Source organism: Mustelus asterias, chromosome 14, assembly GCF_964213995.1.
Source record: "Mustelus asterias chromosome 14, sMusAst1.hap1.1, whole genome shotgun sequence".
Lineage (NCBI taxonomy): Eukaryota > Metazoa > Chordata > Chondrichthyes > Carcharhiniformes > Triakidae > Mustelus > Mustelus asterias.
The window spans coordinates 18,019,787-18,035,547 of record NC_135814.1 but is presented as its reverse complement, the minus strand read 5'-3'; the positions used below and the strand labels follow the sequence as shown (position 1 = coordinate 18,035,547).

At 40.5% G+C, this 15,761-nt stretch overlaps 1 protein-coding gene across 8 annotated transcripts in view; it reads left to right on the top strand.

Moving 5' to 3' along the window:
• clasp1a (cytoplasmic linker associated protein 1a) overlaps positions 1-15,761 on the top strand; it is a 250,440-nt gene that overhangs the window by 87,478 nt on the left and 147,201 nt on the right. For all 8 annotated transcript variants that reach the window (XM_078227932.1, XM_078227926.1, XM_078227929.1 and 5 more), the window contains exon 7: positions 1,200-1,270. In XM_078227932.1, the coding sequence (XP_078084058.1) occupies positions 1,200-1,270 (71 nt within the window). The remainder of the gene's footprint in view (positions 1-1,199; positions 1,271-15,761) is intronic.

Below are 15,761 nucleotides of genomic sequence, written 5' to 3'. Positions count from 1 at the left end.
TTACCCATTTCATTCGTCACATACTGCTTCAAATCTTCCTCTAGCAAGAGTTGTTGATATGCTTGGATCATGGCCAGTTTTGAAAATGTCTTGCCTCCTGCAAGAGTTGAAAACTGATCATCTACCCTTGGCAGTGGTAAGCGTCCAGCTTAGAAATCTGATTAATAGTAAGTTTCTATTCCTCACATGTGGGCATGTAAGAACAGGAATAATTGGAGATGCACAATGTGAAAACTGAATGCGGTCAGTGATTCCTAGTCTTTGCAGCGGCTCCAACTCCTCCTCCACTTTGCCTTTCATGGCGTAGGGCACTATCCTTGGTTTGAAAAGTGAGGATTAATGAACAAAATTGTAGTGCACTGCAATGTTTCCAGTTCGTCTTTGATAACCTCAGGATATTTCTGAATGGCATCCTCTCACTTTTATGTGCTTCATTTCACCCCAGTTCAACTGAATTTTCCTGAGCCAGACATGCCCTAGTAGACTAGATCAATGACCTTTTGCCACCAGGAGCTGTGCTCTTGTTTCTTGGCTGTTTATATGCAATGCCCACCTCTAATACTCCAAGCAATGGTATAGTGTCGCCAGTATACGTATGTCTGAAGGTTGATCCCTGCCCGAGTAAGGGCAGACCAGATATGGGGTAGATCATTTAGGACTGAGATGAGGAAATGTCTTCACCCAGAGCCTGAGGAATTCTCTACCATAGAAAGCAGTTGAGGCTAAAACATTGTTTTCAAGAAGGAGTTCGATATAGCTAGGGCTAAAGGGATCAAAGGATATGGGGCTTGTTCCAGAAATCCAAAAGTAATGTCAGTGGGGGGAAAAAAAAACTTCATGCCTTTGAGTAGCATGAAGGGAACTGAATACTAATTGAATCTTTGGTATGAATATCATATTTAATAGAGATGGAAGGACATAAATTGACAGTCTAGTTGTAACATTTTTGTTTTTCTTTCCACGTCTACATTTTTAAATCACATGAATAATAACATTTAACTTTAATTTTGAAATTTAGTATCTACTTATCATAGTAAAGCATGCTTGACAGTATTCTTGTGGCACTCTTGTTGAATTCAAGGATCTTGCTGATATGTCCCAAAGTGCCGTTTCAATGTGTAAAATTATCACTTACAGATTTTGAACGTGTACCTCCTGATTCACATGTTCATAATGCATTATTTGTTTTCTTTAAACAGGTTGAATGTAATTTTTGCAAAATTTGACGAAGTTCAAAAATCGGGAAATATGGTTCAGCCTTCAACAGCTGGTGAGTAATCTGGGCTATTATTTTACATAGAAACATAGGACACAGGAATTAGGATCAGAAGTAGGCAAATTCAGCCGTTTGAATGGCGGAGCAGGCTCGATCAGATCATGGCTGATCTCTCCTGAGACTCAAATCCACCTCCCCACCTGTTCTCCATATCCCCTTATCCCATTTTTTAAAAATTAGAAATATGTCCATCTCCTCCTTGATACCACTTAATGATTCAGACTCCACTACACTATGGGGCAACGCGTTCCAAAAATTCACCACCCTCTGCGAGAAGTAGTTCCTCCTCTTCTCTGTGTTAAATCTACTGCCTCTCAACTTGTACCTGTGACCTCTTGTTCTAGGTTGCCCCATAAGAGGAAACATTTGGTTTACATTTACTTTATCAATCCCTTTTAAAATATTATATACCTAGATCAGATCCCCTCTCATCCTTCTAAACTCCAGCGAGTATAAGCCTAAAATTATTTAACCTCTCTTCATACATCATCCCTAGAATCAATCTTTTGAACCTCCGCTTGACTGCCTCCAATGTCACCACACCTTCCTGAAATTAGGAGACCAAAACTGGGCACAATACTCCAGATGTGGTCTCACCAATGCCCTATACAATTGCAACAACACTTCTCTACTTTTATACTCCAGCCCCTTTGTAATAAATGCCAACATCCCATTTGCCTCTTTTATTACATGCTGCACCTTCATGTTCTGCAATTCCTGAACATAGACACCCAGAACATAGATCTCTTTGCATTTGCTAGCTGTTTGAAATTGGGGAATTAAGGAATCATGATTAACTTACAGATGACTGATTATATTTTTCCTTTGCAATGATCTAATTTTGTTTTCAGCAGTGGAAGCAAGCAATTCTGAATTCAAAAGTTTCAGGCTTGTGTTTTAACAGTATTTGATCTTTGAGTGCTTGATTAGATGGGTCATGAGTGAATTGAATTTTATATTTTTGGAAAAATAGTTAATTTATTAAGAAGAAATGCATACAGTCAACTCTTTAAAAATTAAGAGGCAGGGTGGAAAGAAACATGTTATACAAGAAGAATATTTATTACTGTTTGATTTTTAAAAATAATGACTACCATATCTGGCTTTGATCTGAATGATTACAGGCTAATGGAACACTGTTAGACATTTGCTATTTTATATTTTCTTGCACGGCTTGTAGGACTACATATTGTAAACGTATGAAATTATGGTTTTATCATTTGATCTTGTGCCCTTCTGCTGTTATGTCACAGTGTTCTTACTAGTTAAGTGTAAGAATAAGGTATCTGAATGAAGAGACAGTTTTGCAAATTTGTTTGTGAGATTTGGATGATGCCGTATTCTTGTACATAACCAGTAAGAAAAGTAATTTTTCTGTGACCCATAGTTTATTTATTAGTGTCACAAGTAGGCTTACATTAACACTGCAATGAAGTTGCTGTGAAAATACTGTGCCACACTCCGGCGCCTGTTCGGCTACACTGAGGGAGAATCTAGCCTGGCCAATCCACCTAACTAGCACATCTTTTGGACTGTGGGAGGAAACTGGAGCACCCGGAGGAAACCCACGCAGACACGGGGAGAACATGCAAACTCCACACAGATAGTGACCCAAGCCAGGAATCGAACCTGGGTCCCTGGCGTTGAGGCAGCAGTGCTAGCCACTATGCTGCCTCACCTAGCAGCAGAAGGGCATGGCATTAGTCGTTGCCAACAACTTGCACTTTAAAGTAATAAACGTCCCGAGGTGTTTGTCAGGAATGTTGAACAAAATTTGACACCAAGCCACACTGGAGATGTGTGGACAGATGAAACTTTTTAAGGAGAGATGATGGTAAAAAGCAAAATGGGATGGTAATAGCATAAATAAAGAGACAAAAGAAGGATCTATCATAGCTGTGAATGGTAACAGCAGAATTTGCAGGATCTGAAATTGAAAAGCTATAAGGTGCCTAATTGAAAACAGAGAAGCCAGCAAAGGTGGCAGAGAGACTTCACTGAGGAGCATTCCGGAAGAAGTCGCTGCAGTCATCCTGACTATAGTGGGTAGAGGAAGAACCCCTCCAGGGACAAACAGGAGAAGAACATCGGCACAGAGACTGCACCAAGGAGCATTCTGGGAGAAGTCATCACAGTCACCCTGACTATAGTGGGTAGGACAAGAACCGGTGTCAAAAAAGTGCATTGTAAGGAGGACGAGCAAGGTGTGGTCTTGCCCTGCTACAGTTGTAGAGGACACAAGAGAAAGAGCTGATTGGTATGTCGAAAGGTTGAGTAAGTATTTAATAATTTTGTCACTTGTACTCTGAGGTAATTGTTGTGGTTTATAATTTGTAAAGGTTATATTTGGTAGTAAGAAGGACCCTAGAGAATTAGATATAATCTGAAACAAAACATCTTTCAAAAGTTTAATTTTAAAGGGGTAAGACATGACAGGAGAGCTCCAAGCCGTAGTCTGCTCTTCGTACTCCATGTGGGAGGCTGGGAATGTTTCCAGTGCCCAGGACCAGCATGTGTGCAGGAAGTGTCTCCAGCAGCAGCTCCTGGAAGCCCATGTTTTGGAGCTGGAGCAGCGGCTGGGGATACTGGAGCATCAGCGAGGCGGAAAGTATCATGGGTAGCACTTATAGAGAGGTGGTCACACTGCAGGCTCAGATCCACTGGCAGGAAGGGAATGGGTGACCATCAGGTAGAGCAAGGTAGCGAGGCAGGCAGTGCAAGAATCTCCTGTGGCTATTCCCCTGCAAAACATAGAAACTAGAAGCAAGAGTAGGCCATTTGGCTGTTCGAGCAAACGCCCCCCCCCCCCCCCCCCCCCCCCCAAAACCCACCAATATCCCTTGATCCCTTAGCCTCAAGAACTACACGTAATTTCTTCTTGAAATCGCACAACGTTTTGGCTTCAACTACATTCTGTGGTAGTGAATTCCACACATTCACCACCCTCCTCTGGGTGAAGAACTTTCTTCTCCCCTCAGTTCTAAAAGGTTTATCCCTTATCATCAAACTATGACCCCTAGTTCTGGATTCCTTACCATTGGGAACATTCTTTCTGAATCTACCTTGCCTAACCCTGTTAGAATATTGTAAGTTTCTCACTCTTCTAAACTCCAGTGGATATAATCCTAACCGATTTAGTCTCTCCTCATATGACAGACCTGCCTTCCCAGGAATCAGCCTGGTAAATCTTCACTGTACTCCCTCTATAGCAAGGCCATCCTTCCTCAGATAAGGACACCAAAACTGCACAATACTCCAGATGTGGCCCCGCCAATGCCCTATCCAATTGCAGCAAAACATCCCTATCCTCAAATCCTCTCGCTATGAGGACCAACATACTATTTGCTGCCTTTACTGTCTGCTGTACCTGCGCGCTTATTTTCAGCGACTGATGCACGAGGACTTCCAAGGTCTCATTGAGTATCCACCTGTCGCATTTTACACCCATTCAAGTAATAATCTGTCATCCTATTATTGCTACCAAAGTGGATAACTTCACATTTATCCACGTTATACTGCATCTGCCATGCAGATTCTCCCACACAGGCATTCAGTTCCCTCTTCCAAATGGGGGAAAGGGGGATCAGGATATTGATATTGAATTCCATGATCAAAATGAATGGCGGAGCAGGCTCGAAGGGCGGAATGGCCTACTCCTGGTTTCTTCTAGTTTCTATGTCTATGTGCCATTCTTCAAGGTTCCAATGGGTTTCATTAGAATACAGTAAGAAGTTTAACAACACCAGGTTAAAGTCCAACAGGTTTATTTGGTAGCAAAAGCCACACAAGCTTTCGAGGCTCTAAGCCCCTTCTTCAGGTGAGTGGGAATTCTGTTCACAAACAGAATTTATAAAGACACAGACTCAATTTACATGAATAATGGTTGGAATGCGAATACTTACAACTAATCCAGTCTTTAAGAAGCAAAACAATGGGAGTGGAGAGAGCATCAAGACAGGCTAAAAAGATGTGTATTGTCTCCAGACAAGACAGCCAGTGAAACTCTGCAGGTCCACGCAACTGTGGGAGTTACAAATATTGTGACATGAACCCAATATCCCGGTTGAGGCCGTCCTTGTGTGTGCGGAACTTGGCTATCAGTTTCTGCTCAGCGACTCTGCGCTGTCGTGTGTCGCGAAGGCCGCCTTGGAGAACGCTTACCCGAATATCAGAGGCCGAATGCCCAGGTCACGGGCATTCGGCCTCTGATATTCGGGTAAGCGTTCTCCAAGGCGGCCTTCGCGACACACGACAGCGCAGAGTCGCTGAGCAGAAACTGATAGCCAAGTTCCGCACACACAAGGACGGCCTCAACCGGGATATTGGGTTCATGTCACAATATTTGTAACTCCCACAGTTGCGTGGACCTGCAGAGTTTCACTGGCTGTCTTGTCTGGAGACAATACACATCTTTTTAGCCTGTCTTGATGCTCTCTCCACTCCCATTGTTTTGTTTCTTAAAGACTGGATTAGTTGTAAGTATTCGCATTCCAACCATTATTCATGTAAATTGAGTCTGTGTCTTTATAAATTCTGTTTGTGAACAGAATTCCCACTCACCTGAAGAAGGGGCTTAGAGCCTCGAAAGCTTGTGTGGCTTTTGCTACCAAATAAACCTGTTGGACTTTAACCTGGTGTTGTTAAACTTCTTACTGTGTTTACCCCAGTCCAACGCCGGCATCTCCACATCATGACTTTCATTAGAATATCAGAGGTTAGAGTGGAGCAGACAATTCAAGTGGCAAATGACCAGAAACTCAAGGTCACATTTTTTGACTGAGCATGGTGTTCAGCAAATGAATCACCAAATCTGCATTTGGTCTCCTCAATATTGAGCTGACTGCAGCAAATGCAATACACTAAATTTGAAAGTCACTATTTGACTTGGGAGGAATGTTTTCAGACTCTGGATGGTGGGAAGGGCTGAGGTAAAATTGCACATGTTGCATTTCCAACAATTGCATAGGAAAGACCCAATGGAAAGGAGTGGAGGATGAAAGAATAAACTAGGGTGTTGCTGAGGGAACAATCCCTTTGGAATGCAGAAAGGAAAGTGGAAAGGAAGATGATGGTATTGATGTGAAGGTAGTGAAAAATGACACACAAATGTGGAGGCTGGTGGAGTGGATGGGGAGGATAAGGGGGATTCCTTTGTACTTCTGGCAAGGAGGAAAAAGTGAGAGGCCAGAAGTGCTGGAAATGGGACGAGCACAGTCAAGCACCCTTCAATGGACAATGGAAGCAAAAGAGTAGAAATAGGAAGCAAAATTGATTAAAATTTCTAGTTTGGTGCAAGAGCAGTAAGTGGTTTTAGTACACTGTGAGGGTGGGGGCCAGGGTAGGACTGAAACACGCATGTTCTCGTGTAAAGGCAGGCTTAATAGAAGTTGCCCTAACAATACACAATTGTATTGTTTGGAAGAAATGAGTGGAGTTGAGAAGGTGTTCAAGGTAAGAGCAGATTCCACCAGATGGAAAATGGAGGGTGGTGGTTGTGGATTGGAAAAGTAAGATGTGCCCGCCATGGTGGCTGATGGACGTATTGCCCACGTTGCAAAGGATACTGTTGGGAAAAGGAAACATTAGTGGTGAATGTAGAAAGGAAGAAAATGGAAAGGAGAGAAAATATATTTGTATCTGAAGAAAAATGTCGCCCTGTCTCGTAGATTTTTCTTTGCCTATCTTGCTTTTTTCCCCCTCTTCCTCCTTGAGTTTTTCTTAACTTTTCGCTAGCAGTGTGTTGGCAACAGGAAGGGCCATCGATTGCTGCACACTACACTGGAAACCACTTGTGCTTTCTTTCATCATCTCACTATCATCTTTTCCTTCTATGATACTTCACATCTATCACTGTCCCTACCTCCTCCCCTCATTTTTGTGTCCGCAAAACCCCTTGTTCCATTATCTGACTTGCTCCTTCCAAGACAATCTGGCCAGAGTGAAAGATCCCCTCAGCCTTCATCTATTTCTCTCCTTTCTCCCTCACCCATCATCTTTCTGCCCTACCAACCCCCTGTTACCTCAGTCTGTTTGCTTTCAAAATTCAATTAACAAAGCCATCTAATAGTCTCCTGTGCTCAATCTCTCCTGCTTTTGCACTCTTCCATTGCTATACATACAGCCTCAAAATTTCAGTATGTTCAATCAACAGTAAAGCCTTTGAAATTTGCCCTTTAGCTGTTTTTCAAATAATTGTGCCAAGCAACTGGGCAGATATTGCTAAAAGCTGCAAAAAAAAAATTTGTTCAATACTCTTGATTGCTACTGATTACATCCAGAGTAATTAATGCACTGTACTGCTCAGATGTTGTAACCCAGATATGCCTACTGCATATCCGATCTGGTCAAAGATATTAAATCCAAGTCTAGGCTTTTTGTTTGGCTGAATTGATCCAAGCGCACCAAATAATGGATGAATTTTTAAATTAACTTCTGTTTAAAGCCTCATTTTGAATATTAAAGATATTTAAATTCCAGAAAGAAATTTTGAAATGATATGCAGGGTAAATGTCACCTAGTTAGTAAATTGCACAATTACAGGGTGATGTCTTTATGTAAATAAAATGCATTATAAGTCTGCATAGAAATGTTAAATGTGGACCTAGGAATTCATAATAACAAAAAATGACAAATACAAAATCAGCTATCCTAGCTGGGAATTGTTAGTTGACATTGAGGTTTTGTTTAGAATTTTAACAGGATATAGAATATACGTAGCTCCTGCAAGAAGTGATACAGATAGCAGAATTATACATGTTAGGAATAAAATTTGCCGGTCTGAATAAATGATGGTAACAATATAGTCACTACATTATTCTGATAATGAATGTACAGCTTAGGAGGACAACAATGTTAGTCCTCCAAAAATGTAGAAAATGCTACAATGCTTCTAAGAGCCAAGAAATTCAACTTGGTGTTTGCTTGTTTACCTTTTCAAATCCTCTCCAGATGTGCTGCTTTATGTTGAAGGATTTTCTGTGGCTATTGGGAAACATAAATTTGACATGTTCACATTTAGAAATGTTCTGGTTGTTTGGTGATTGTCATATTCGGGGTTCAGATACTTTGAACAGCTCAGCTTAGAGGCTAAGTTTCTCTTTTTCCTAAAGATTCTGCATCTCATCTCACCTAATTTCATGCTTTGCGATCAGTAACTCTTAAACTGTAGATTATGATTTTAAATTTGATTGGGGGGGATATAGAATTACATTTTTGAGCCTCTGCTTTCTGTTAATTGCAGGCTTTCTTTGCACCCCTAAGAGGGAGATTCTTTTTCCAGCATGTAAGTGTTTGTAATTAAGGATCAGCTGATATCTTTAGTCAAACATTTCCTCTCTGGTGATGTACAATTATGTTAAGTCTATTGTGCTTGTGTGCAGTCACTCTTGGCAACATGCTAGAAAGCAAACATACCTGCCAATCAAAGTAAATGAATCTAGGGAATTGAATTTGGATACACACGGGTGAGAGACTAGACTACTTTTGAGTTGGTATGAAAAATGATGTGATTTGATTATTCTATTCCATGATGGGGACAAGCAACACTTTTTAGTGTGGATGATTAGTAGGAGCTTTTAAACAGTAAATACAAGATCTGGGACAGCCAAGTTTTGTTCCTATTCTAAATCATCAAGTAGAGATTGAAAGAAATCTTGGGAGCTAGGTTAATGTGCAGGAAGGAATTTTCATTGGAGAATATTATCCCTTACTCTGAAGGCAGTGAGAGAGCTGGAGGCTTTGACTTTGCAGTTGATTGGCAGGTGGTATATCTGTAGTCTGAGTGGTGAAGGGGGTTGGTTGAATTTTACCCTGTTGAGACTGAATTCTCTGATTCGAGGACGAACGCTGAGCAGTTGTGTGTGTGTGTGCAGATTGCCGTTGAATATGACTACTGGTGAAGGTAAGATGCAAACTGAAATTCGTAAGTTTAAAGTCAAATGCACAATATACCAGCAGTAATTGATGTGGTGAAGTTTAGTATTTGAAAGAATCAAAAAGACATGCCAGTGAAATGAAAGCATTGGGAATCTTGTACGTAAATAAATTTAAGCATTAGTTGAACAATTAACAGATATCATGGTACTTGGCATTTACAGTTAGTGGTTATCCATGAGTTCCTATTTCGGCATTTGAGACTGTTGGGAGATGGATTTTAAAATCTGATTTTTCATAACAGATCTGAACTAGTCCACAAATCTTTCAAAATGCAAATGACAGGATTTGAGTTGAACATTTCCTCTTGTATATTGATTGTGATAAATATTGCCTTTTTGTAATGTAGTAGTCTTGTTCTGCAGGTTTTGTTAATAGCTGGCGATATTCATGGGTACAGTGGTGTGTAATACTGTTAAGTTTCCATTTAATTCCTTCTGGCTTCAGGATTTCCAGCACAATGAGCCACGTGCTTCACAAAATTCCATATATTGCCTGTTTGCAGGAAAAAGGTAATATTTGCAGATTGTAAATTTACTTGTTTCAGTAAGACTTCATACAATAAACTCTATTAGATGGTAATTTACAGGGACCATTTCCTTCGGTATTGATCTTCAACAGTATGAATAAGCTCCTTTCTAGGTTCCTTGTAGAGGGCAGAGCATATTTTAATAACGTGTGGAATCTTTCATCCCATGGATTTAATGACTTTACTTTGTTTACTTATTGGGTCATCTTCTATATCGTATATACTATCCTATTGCCCTTTACCTGCCAGATTACCTTGTTGAAGTTGGGTGTAGTACTACAAACTTGTTTGTAGTGAAGGTTTTAAAGAGCCACTTTGCACTGGTTCTATAATGGCTGTGTTCCCAGCATCTTGTAAGTGTGGCATTTATGAGTTCAATTTGTGCTTAATATTATGCATTGTTTAAAATCCATGCTGATAAAAGATAAAATTTGCAAGTTTTGCATGTTGGCTTGATATAAACCTGTAACTGTTAACCAGTTACAAAACAATCTCCATATCATTTGTTTCACTGTTATGTTGCTTGTAGAAAAATTAAAATGAGGATAAAATTGAGATCTGTCTGTTTGCCTGCCTATCACTTACAATTGTGTCCTCATCATCTGGGAGAGCTGGGGTTGGCAATCTTAATGTGCTTATTGAACTGACATTTAATACGACAGCAGCAGGCATAGATTTGACTTTCTGCTGCCTGTGAAATTGCCATCTGCTTTATTTATTGGTGTGTGAGAGCAGCACTGTTCCAACAGTGTTTGCCTGACTGTGTAACACCCTTTGCACTTCTAATATGTATGGTTTCTGTTTCTACTTTTGCACAGTTACCCCTGGAAAAAGGATGGGGCTCAGATAAAAAGAGGACTTGCATGTGGAGGCTGAGGAAATAGCAGAAGTATTAAAAGAGTATTTTGCATCTGTTTTTGCAAAGTAAGAAGATGCTACCCAGACGAAAGGGGAGGCAACTGGTGCATAAGAATTTACAGTGGAGAAGGAAGAGACATTAGAAAGGTTATTTCTACTTAAAATAGATAAGATACCAGGACCAGGTGAGGTGCATCCAGGAGTACTGAAAGAAGAGAGAGTGCAAATTGCAGATGCACTTGTGATAATTTTCCAAACTTCCTCAGACACAGTCGTGGTGTCAGAGGACTAGAGAATTACAAATGTAACACACTTGTTCAAAAAGAGATGAAAGGATCCAGCTCTGCCTCAAAAATAATCAGTCTCTGCAATCTCTTGCCATCTAGATAATTTTTTAATTCTTCCTCCCAAAATGGACTCTTTCGCATTTACCCATATTATACACCATTTGCCAGAACTTTGTCCACTCACTTAACCTATCCATGTCCTTTTCACTCTGAAGAAAAATCATACGGAGTGGAAACATTAACTCTTGTTTCTCTCTCTACAGATGCTGCTAGACCTACTGAGTTTTTAAGCATTTTCTGTTTTTATTTCAGATTTCCAACATGCACGGTATTTTGCTTTCATAATTATGTTCCTTTTGTAGCCTGCTTGCATCCTCTTTATAATTTATCCGCACTATCTTTGTGTCGTCAGAAAATTACATAACCACAATTTGTCACTTATATATAAATTATAAACTGTTAAGGCCCCAGCACTGATCCCTGTAGCACACCACTTTTTAAAATTCGTTCATGGGATATGGGCGTAGCTGGCTGGCCAGCATTTATTGCCCATCCCCAGTTGCCCAAGGGCAGTTGAGAGTCAACCACATTGCAGTGGCTCTGGAGTCACATGTAGGCCAGACCAGGTAAGGGCGGCAGATTTCCTTCCCTAAAGGACATTAGTGAATCAGATGGATTTTTCCGACAATCGACAATGGTTTCATGGTCGTCAGTAGATTCTTAATTCCAGATATTTTTATTGAATTCTAATTCCACCACCTGCTGTGGCGGGACTCGAATCCAGGTCCCCAGAACGTTAGCTGAGTTTCTGGATTAATAGCCTTGCGATAATACCACTAGGCCATCGCCGACTGTTTCCTGCTAGCAAGGCGACCTTCAACCTATGTCAATACGCTATCCGCTACATCCATGAGCTTTTATTTCCATGGCAACATTTGATGTGCCACCTTAGCAGTGCCTTCTCAAAATCTAAATAACATTTGTCCACTGGTTCCCCCTTAATCACAATACTACTTCACAGGATTCAATAAGTTGCTTAAACATAATTTCCCTTTTGGAAAACCATGTTGACTCTGCCTGATTACCTTGAATTTTTCCTGAGTGTGCTTCTAACATTTTGTCTTGTGACAGATGTCAGGCTAACTGGCCTGCAGTTTCCTACTTTGTCTCTCCTTTTTGAATAAAGGAGTTACATTTGCTATCTTCCAATCTAATGGAACCGTCCCTAAATGTAGGGAATTTAGGAAAATGAAAACCCATGCATTTACTATCTCACTAGCTACTTCCTTCAAGACCCTAGGATGAAGTCCATCCAGACCTGGGGATTTGTTAGCCCACAGCCCTAACAATGTTCTCAATACCTCTTCCTGGAGGTTGTATTTTTTCAGATTTCCTTCCTCCCTCCCTTCCATTTCCTGATTTGCAGCTATTTCTGGGATGTATAGTGAAGACTCTCCCTCTGATATTTGATCCACTTATTCCGCAGAACCAAGCCTGTCCTCTTGTTTTATTACTGCAAAAGATTATCTTGGACACAACACAGCCCAAGAACTTGTGCCCCTTGTCCTGATTCCTACCCCAATTATATTTGGATAATTGAAGTCCTGCATTATAATTACACTCTAATTCTTACATCTCTGTAATTTATTTGTAAATGTGTTTCTTTACATCCCTTGCACGAATCGGTGGTGTATATATTACACTGCCAAATGTTATTGCACTTTTTCATTCCTTATCTCTAGCTAGAAAGATTCTGAGCTTGACCCCCCCTAGGTCTGCTTCCTCTCCTGTACCGTAGTGCCATCTTTAAGCAATACTGCCACTCCACACTTCTCTTCCTTTCACGTCTCTCCTAAATAGCCTGTACCCAAGAATATTTTATGCCCAGTCCTGCTGTTTGAACTAGGCCTCTGTTATAACAATGTCACAATTCAATTTGTCAACCTGTGCCTGCAGTTTACCAATCTTATTAACTACACTCTCTGTACATTCACATATATGCACATTAACCCTGATTTTGGAGATTTTACCCCCCGATTCCATCCAATCACTTACTATTGCCTATTCTAATTCTATCAAACTCTCAAGTATTCTGTTTACCCTGATACTGTTTTCTGATATATCCCCTTTATTAGTTAATACTTCTCCACTTTCACTGCCAATTTTTCTCCTCTGAGCCAATCTAGTTTTAAACCTCCCCAACAGCACTAGCAAATCTCCCTGTGATCACAGTCCCATTAAGGTGTAATCCATCCTTGTACAGATCCCAATGCCTCAGAAATCTAAAGCCCTCCCTCCTACTCCATTTCCACAGGCACATATTGAACTGCTCAATCTTCCTATTCTTATGCTTGCTAGCGCATGGCACTAGAAGTAATCGTGACTTCCTGCTCTTGAGGTCCTGCTTCTAAATTCCACTCCTAACTCAATAAAAGCAGCTTTCAGGACCTCATTTCTAATTCCTAACTGTCATTGGCCTTTGACTGTTCATCTTCCCCCAAGAAATGTCCTACAGCCACTCTGATGTCCTTGACCCTGACACCAGGGAGGCGGCATCCTGGAATCATGTCCACAGTGACACCTGCTTGCTCCCCTAACTATGGAATCCTATACCAATGTAGCACTGCCAGTCTTTCCCCTCCACTCCTGTGCTGCTGAGCCACCCATGGTGCCATGAACTTGGCTCTTGTTGCAGTCCTCTGAGGAACTATCTCGCTCACCAGTACCCAAAATGGAAAATGTTTTAGAATGAGAGCCTAGGGGGATTCTTGCACTACCTACCTGTTTGTCTTGGGTACTTTGGTGGTCACACATTCTGTCTCTGCCAGTGTATTCGTTAGCTGCAGTGTGACCACCACTGTAAATGTGCTATCCATGTAATCCTCAGCCAGCCTTGGGAAGGACCAGTGATTCCAGCTGTCACTCGAGAGCACTTTGTGCCTGTTCTCTTGCAACAGCATAAAGCAATATTGATGCACTCTTTACAAGAGGAAAAGTTTGTATGCCAAACCAGATTGTGCAACTTAGATGCTGTAAATAAACTTTGACAGCAGGAAATAGTCCAGAAAATTTACATTTTGCCTCTTGAAACTATTGGATTATTCATAAATTGAATATCATTTTCTTTCTTTGGTCTCCCCCTTTCCTGAGATCAATCTGCAATACTTTAGAGATTTAACTTTGCTGTTTTGATTCCTTTGCTACCTGATTCTGTAGTTCTTTTTAAGTTATTAATGCATGAAATAACTTCAAAATAGAAATCATAAAATGATACATCACAGGAGTGTGTTTAGCCCATCGTGCTTGTACTGTCGAGTTTACCAATTAGTCCCACTCTCTTGCCCTTTTCCAATAGCCCTGTCCGTTCTTTCACTAATATCAATCCAATTCCCTTTTGAAAGTCACTATTAAATCCATCACCCTTTCTTGTAGTACATTGCCGATCATAAATTGTTGCGTGAATTTTAATTAAACCTCATTATTCTGGGTTTTCTGTCGATGAGTTTAAATATCAGTGAAGAGCTTGTAGAACATGCAAGTTATTTCTTTGGTTAGTACTGAATACAGTGGATTGGTCTGATTCTCAGTAGTGAAATTATTGAATAAATATCCATTAGTTAGGTTCTGCCCTTTGCTTTGCAGTAACAATGAGTAATAATTTTAGTTTGAAAACATATGGTTTTGAAATTTCGTAAGTGGCTAGAAGCACCTCATTACCTATTCTCAGTTGCTACAGTGCAATAACTATCTTAAGGTAATTTCCTTTTTGTTCAGATTTTAAAATCTGGGTATTAAATATTCCTTGTACACAATAAGACAAGTGATTTTTCAAAGCCACCAAATGTGTGTGTCCATTGATGACTTTTTGGTTTGATACAAAATATTGAAGAATGAAGAGAGGACATATCAAGTTTTGGTCTTGAAATAAAGATGCTACCTTAGCATTGAATCACTCCAAATATCCCATAAATCTTAATACAATTTGCAGAGATTTCTTAATGAAACTCGTAAAGAAACAAAATTCCAAAGAACCATGATTTCAGATGTGTTTTTTTTAGTAAAACAATCCCATGCAATAAAAGTTGTTATAGAACACTTTCCTTCTCCTTTGTTAAGAAACTCGACTACATACCTCTCTAGCTCGTTGATCTGGAGCCCTGGTTCCTGACAAGCCCCGACCAGGTAAAGGCTGCACAAGTGCAGTTGAATTTCTTTCCCGCTCTTCAGGCCAGGGACCGGCCTTGCACAGAAGAAAAGCACAATAATGCAAAAAGACTGGTCAGATGTTCTGAGACAGAGCACCATCATGTTAGTTTCTCAGGGAGTTGGACATGGGAGGAGGACAGGGGGAGGTCCTAAAACGTCACCCAAAATAAGGGACAAAACCAGGGAACAGAGAAGTCTCGAGGCTCCCAAATCCAAGCAAGAGCAGTAGATTTTTGAGTGAAATGGACATGAGAAGCCCTGATGATCCAAGAAGGCTGCTGAGGTTTGATGACTCCATGCTGTGAGCTGTTGGGGCAAATCTACCCCTTTTTAGACCAGTGGTGATCTGTTTGGTATGGCTGAAGATCTGAGATTGTGCTCACAATGTGAAGCTTCAGTGTATTCTCAATTGGGGTGAACTTGAACTTTTGATCTTTTGTAAAATCTATTTTTTTGTTCAAAGCCTGTGAAATCTTGTGGCTTTATTCATTTAGTAAGTGTCTTGACTCTGAAACTTTATCTATTTTAAACAAAAGGGTATTGTTCCCTAAACTAAATGATATTCTCTAACTGGATGTTTCCCCACATCCCAGGTTCTGGCCAAGGACCATAACGGTAAATAATCTATAACACAAAGCTGTGGTATTGGAACAGGTGATTTTGACACACTTTT